The sequence below is a fragment of the Squalius cephalus genome, assembly GCF_949319135.1.
Source record: "Squalius cephalus genome assembly, chromosome: 1".
NCBI lineage: Eukaryota > Metazoa > Chordata > Actinopteri > Cypriniformes > Leuciscidae > Squalius > Squalius cephalus.
This window is the reverse complement of record NC_137122.1, coordinates 41,476,803-41,483,337: the sequence shown is the minus strand read 5'-3', so window position 1 is coordinate 41,483,337 and position 6,535 is coordinate 41,476,803. Positions and strand designations below refer to the sequence as shown.

The window sequence follows — 6,535 nt, the reverse complement described above, 5'->3', positions numbered from 1 at the left end:
TTTGGACAGAATACGAGACAGAGTTCTTTATTAAATTCATTAAAAAAATAAATAATTAGACTATAGGAATTCTGGATTCTAAATCTCAAAGAAATGCCACAATCAAAACCTCGGAGCAGAAATGAGGGCGAAACACCCAGAAACTCCATGTCGTTCGCATTATAAGGGTCTTTCCCTGCCATTAATGCTTGGATAACACGCCACGTGTTAATAATAATGTTCCATTAATAATAATAATGTCTAATGCGGTGGCTGTGATATTATATAAACCAACGTCAGTTGCCGTGATTTTTGGAATGACTTATCACGAGAGAAAAAATGACGTTTTAGTCGCATAACATCGGTTAATGGAAACGCCGTCATTTCGCAATAGTTTTTTATCGATATTTAGATAATAGCGCAAAACATTTGCGCAAATCTGTAATGGAAACGCGGCTAGTCAGGATATTCACAGGCAGCGCGCTCTTTTTTGTCTTGTCGCGCATGAATGGTTTAAATTAAAAGCATTTGCATGAATAAGAGCGGGATCATGTAACACTAGCCAAAGGATGACAAAAATTAACAGATGCTGTTAATAATTGCAATAACAATAATTGCATTAACAGCCCTAATTTGTTTATTTCATATAAAATCGCAGCATTTTGCGTCATATAATCGCGTAGGCTTGACATCGCGATTGCGATGATTAATCGTGCAGCACTAAATTGCATATAGCCCTTTGGGGGTCTGCTTCTCCAAAGCATTTCCTCATTTTGCGGTCAGTCTATCTTGTGACACTGAAGTCACATCCTGGAGCCTTCTTTGTTTTGTTTTTGCTGTTAGGCTTACTTTCAAAACAAACCTGCTGCTAATATGCTGAAATTCTTGGTTGTACTGTTTAGATTAATAAGCAAATGACACGATCATGTGAAAATGCTAGTCAGTTTCGCAAAGCAGCGCAAATGGTCAGTGCCACACCCTTATGTCATCAGATCCAAAATACTGGGTATTCCAGCACTCACACCACAAATACATCACCTACGATACCAGCTCATCATTACTAATTGTCAATATGATCAATATATTTTACAACGTGTGACATTTTTCAATCTCTTCATAAGCCTGTCAATTGTAGCCTATTACGTGTTTAATCGCCTTGGAAACTGAAGCCAATTATTTTAATAAAGCTTAAGTAGATTAGTTATGGGCTACAGCCAGGCGTATAATTACATTAATTATGATCTACTCGCAACGTACACCAGCATTCATTGTGGTTAAAGTCGCTTGTTTTAATTAGTTACATGTATTTATAGCGTATTACCAGGGTATGCCTAGAAATAGACTGCATAAAGTAACTCCGCATGCCTCTTTTGCGATTGGTCGAGGTAGAGCAGACAAAGAATTGCAATTGGGCAGAATAAAGATCGGTCATCTGAAGATCTGAACACTCCTAGTTCGCAGTGGTCATAAGAAGCCCTCCACACAGCGAAACTTTCTCCCAGACACTTCATTTCACTTCATTGTGGGTCTCAAAGGAAGTCAAAATGGACGTGAGTAATCTTAGAACGCATCGTCGCTTCATTATTCATATTGGCCTATATTTTGTCAAATTGTCTGTATTTGTTTGTAGGCAAGAGAGCGTCAGAATGCATGCTCCATTTTATAAGTTGCATCAAATTATACAGTACTTATGAACGTATTTAGCCTACTTGTATAGCAGCTGATATGTATATTGGTGTTTTTTGTCTGTATGGTGCATAGTGTGTGAAGCGCCCTCACGTGCATTGTTAATGGGTGTGAACTCACATCTCAAATGCTCATATAGTTCCATCATCAGATCCATTTCTATCATAATGTTGTTCTGGTCAGTGACATTACGTTTATATTTAATAAATAATAGGAAATGCAATTCATAAAAGCTGAGTTACCTCAGTTGAATGAATATTTCATTTAAAAATGAAAATTCTGTCAGTTTTTTTCAAACCTGTATGAGTTTCTTTCTTCTGCTGAACACAAAGGAAGATATTTTGAAGAATGTGGGTAACCAGACAGTTGATGTACCACATTGACTTCCATAGTAGGGAAAAAATACCATGGAAGTCAATGGGGTACATCAACTATCTACCACATTCAAAATATCTTCCTTTGTGTTCAGCAGAAGAAAGAAATTCATACAGATTTTTTTTACAATTTTTTTAATTTTATTTAGAGTCATTGAATTTAGCTTTATATGTGAGCCTTTTCATTGAGCAATGCAGCCATAATCAAATAATAGAAATAGAATTATGCTAAGTTTAGGACAGAGGTTAGCTTCATAGCCTTAGGCTATTGGGTTTGCAATGTAGTATGTAACCCTTCTGCATTTTAGGGTAATTCATCATACCTTAACATGTTCAATCCTCTGGCATTTCTACAGATGATGCAAGACTGGCCAATTCAAGCCCAACTATGGTCTGAAACCATACAGACGCAGGGACATTGAAAAGGAGACCCTTTAGCTCACTCTCACTCTTAGCTCAGAGAAATTAGTGTGACTCAGCAATGCAATGCTAAGACTGAACTTCACCAGCCAGCTTCCCTTTTGCAGTTAAAGTAAGCAGTTTAGAAAGTAGAGAATGAAAGAGTGAGGCATATCGCACTGCTCTGAGAGTGTCGTTCTGCAGCATAGCTTCTGTCTGAGAGCTGGTTTACAGTTACTAATGTGGAAAGAATTCACCTCTGTTACACATCTATCTTTTTACATTCTCAGTCTAAGTACCCTTTTCCCTTCTTTTCCTCCTCCTATCTCTCTTTTGACCATCTTTCCTCTCCACTATTCAGCCAGCTACAGCTATAAAAATCTACTTTCCTTGGCAGCTGTTAATCACAATAGACCCCTTGTATAATTCAGCTTGTGATTTTGCAGCTGCTGACCCAATATGGCTTCTCAACTTACACCAGATCTGCACAGAGATGGCATGGCCACTAGTTTTCAAAGATTGAATGATTAAAGTCGTCATGAAACGGAAGTTGCAATGGTCTTTTCTTCCCTATTGTGACATATATCCAAGTGAAACGGCTTCTTGAACAAGAACAAATGTAGGGGGGTGATTTTGTCCATCGGAAGTTGATTGGATCATTGTGGTTTGCTATTGCTGTGATGTCATGTGAGTGACAGGTTGATCCCGCCTTCACGCCAGTAAACACGTCTTCAGAGAAGAGATGTCACTGCAAGAGGGAGGGCAAGTTATTTTGATTGAAGATTACGAAGGCACATGAATTTTATAGAAATAATGTTGTGCACAGATAAATCATTCATAATGAATACTGCAAATATTCCATAAAAGAAGTAAGAATTGACCATTTTAATTTCAGGGTGACTTTAAGATACAGCTCTTCTTATATCCATCTTGTAGAACAGAGGTTTTCCAATAGAGCAACCATGCCACATCTGCAGTTTTTTGAAAGTTCAAGTCTGGCTCTTTGCCATTTACCATTGGACCAGGATTTTCCTTTCAACGCATTGGAAAATTTGACAGCATTGCTTTTGTGAGGCTGATTCTGTGCACTCCATCATTACAGCTGCAGTCTCTCTTTGGTCTCTAGGGAAAACCAGGCACAGTGCCCAGCTGTACAACTCAAATTTAAGTGGATACACATGTTCTGCTATTCATACTAATAGTGTATATCCCAAATAAAACAGTCGGTGAGATATACAAAAATCAAATTACTCTTAGAATAAAGAGTAACATGAGCTCTCACTCTGTCTAACAGGGTGTGCTTGTGAAGAATATGTCCTTCAAGGTGGGACAGACTTTGACAATTACAGGAGTCCCCAAGGCTGATTCTACAAAGTAAGCCACCGCAAAGTAACTTTTCGAATTTAGGATGTTAACAGCAACAGGAGTTATGTCTCTCATTTGCTCTATTGCAGTTTTGCCATTAACATTGGTCACAGTGCCGAGGACATCGCTCTACACGTAAACCCTCGTTTTGATGCCCATGGTGACCAGCGCACTATAGTGTGCAATTCATTCCAGAACGGCAGCTGGTGCGAGGAGCTAAGGGAGAGCAACTTTCCATTTAATCAGAATGAGGATTTCCAGGCAAGACACAAGACTTTCATATATCTTAATGAAACTGCTGTTTGAGTTTAAACATAAAGATAATGATGATAAAATGGGCTGTGGATGAAATGTAATGGCTCCTTATATTGTGCGACCTATGCTTTGTTAAATTTTCAACTTTCTTTAGTAGTGTTTACTGTTTCTGTTTGAGCATGGAAAAGGTCTGCAAAGTTACAAAGCTCAAATTGACTCCCTGAAACGACTCAATTGTAGTCTTGAGTTTTTTTCTGGGAACAAACACGTCACAATATTCCTCATTTAAATAATTCCTGATTGAAGGGTGGCCTGGTTGAATTGCGTTAGAAGTGTGTTCAAACTCACCATTATGGTAAGGATCGCGACATTTCCATAACACACTTGAAGCGGTTGACCAATCAGAGCACATTGTGCTTTAAAGGACAAGTTCGGTATTTTACACTTAAAGCCCTGTTTACAGATCGTTTCTGGTGAAATAGAACGGTTAAGATTAAAATTTGGACAAATGCTGCTGTCCCGAGAATTTTAGGTTTCTTTCGCGTTCCCCAAAACCTCCAGAATGGGTGTATAGGTGCACTCGAACAATCCTTCCTAATACACATTAAACTTTCGTTTACAAAGACGTGAAACTCACCGAGTGGTCAGGGGTGTTCACTGATATGTTCACAAAAATCGCTGCAAAATATGCTTTCCAACAGGTGTTTTACCATTCGTTGTAAAACTGTGGACCTATTTTTCCAAACGTCTCACACCCGTACATTCTTCCGTTGAGAGCTTGAATAATAGACACTCCAGCCCAGTTGGTGGCGATAATGCACCTTTGCAAGCAAACCACTGGCATTTCAGTTTGCGATCCGCCGTAAAAAAAAAAACACAAGAAGAAGAAGAAGAAAACAACCCCATTTCAGTTTCCGCGCGGAGTAATACCATGCCTCACATCACATCCAATACAAGTCAATGGAGGAGACAAAAACTACGATAAAACCTGTTGGAAAGCATATTTTGCAGCGATTTTTGTGTGAGCATATCAGTGAACACCCCTGACCACTCGGTGAGTTTCACGTCTTTGTAAACGAAAGTTTAATGCGTATTAGGAAGGATTGTTCCAGTGCACCTATACACCCATTCTGGAGGTTTGGGGGAAAGCGAAAGAAACCTAAAATTCTCGGGACAGCAGCATCTGTCCAAATTTTAATTTTAACCATCCTATTTCATCAGAAATGATCTGTAAACAGGGCTTTAAGTGTAAAATACCGAACTTGTCCTTTAAGAGAAAGGGCGCTTCATAGAGACAGGAACTAAACAGAATGTTGCAGCATCTCTCTTCCCAGTCTGTCAGTAATGTCAACATGATTTTGTTTTTGGGCTCTACTAGAATAGGTTTTCATACTTAAATGTTCAAAAAACATGAACGAGGGCTTTTGTAAAAGGGCATAATAGGTCCTCTTTAACAAGCATACTCTCTTGTTTCTTTTCTTCCTTTAGATAAAAATCACATTCACCAATGAGGATTTCCTGGTGACTTTTTCTGATGGTTCTCAAATGCACTTCCCTAACCGTCATGGTGCTGAGAAGTACAAGTACATGCACTTTGAAGGCGAAGCCAGGATCCATGGGGTTGAGATCAAGTAGATTAATCAAAATAAAAAGAAGGCTCACTGTTGTATCCTGAATGCTAAATGATTCTTTGCCTTATTTTGTCACTTATCCAGTCTCTCAATCACAATCTTATTATTTCTATGCCAAATCAGCATTCTAATTTTGCTGTGGCACTGTCTATCTTAACCACTAGAGGGAGCGCAACTACAATAAATTTCCATGAGCTTTAGAGTTAGGCCTACTTGTAAACCATTATTAGAGATTATCAACTGCTTTTATATGATACAGTATCATGTTCTTAAATCTGGTTTGTAACTAAAACAAATTCACAATCTATAGCTGTTGGCAGATATAAATAAAAATAATATCCTGTTTTCACCAATAAACTACGCCTCTTGGTCTTTTTGTCTGTTTAATGTGTTCAAGCAGAAATTAATTTTTCATGTTGTTGTTAAACAAACAGATGGAGAAGATTGAGAATGAATCAAAAGCTTTAATTCCATCAGGTGCTTATCATACAAACAGAAATAGGAAGTCCCACTGCCAGTTTAAAATAGGTCATTCATGACATGAATTAAATATTCAGTGCATGAGAAACTAAACAGCACAATTCAAGGGTTTTGTGAAGTTGGCTTTTTTTTTTCTTCTGTGGTTAGAAACAACAGAATCATGGCATAAATTATTATCTTAAAAAGTCTTCAGTTTAGTCATACTTGGATACATCAAACTATTTATGGGGAATAGTAAAAAAGACATAAACTGTTGCTTATGTGAAGTGTTATATTTCAATGGTATGTGATTAAGTATTGGTTGAAAATGTACCATTACTAACAGTTAGTGAAGTTAGTGAGTGCAATGTATTGTAAATGAGTATC

At 37.9% G+C, this 6,535-nt stretch overlaps 1 protein-coding gene across 1 annotated transcript; it reads left to right on the top strand.

The window, feature by feature from the left end:
• Positions 1-1,221: 1,221 nt before the first annotated feature.
• Positions 1,222-6,046, top strand: LOC307155088 (beta-galactoside-binding lectin-like). Its single transcript, XM_079865451.1, has 4 exons — positions 1,222-1,529; positions 3,733-3,812; positions 3,893-4,064; positions 5,547-6,046. The coding sequence occupies exons 1-4, from the start codon at positions 1,524-1,526 to the stop codon at positions 5,691-5,693; spliced, it is 405 nt and encodes a 134-aa protein (XP_079721577.1). The 5' UTR covers positions 1,222-1,523; the 3' UTR covers positions 5,694-6,046.
• The last annotated feature ends 489 nt before the right edge of the window (positions 6,047-6,535 follow it).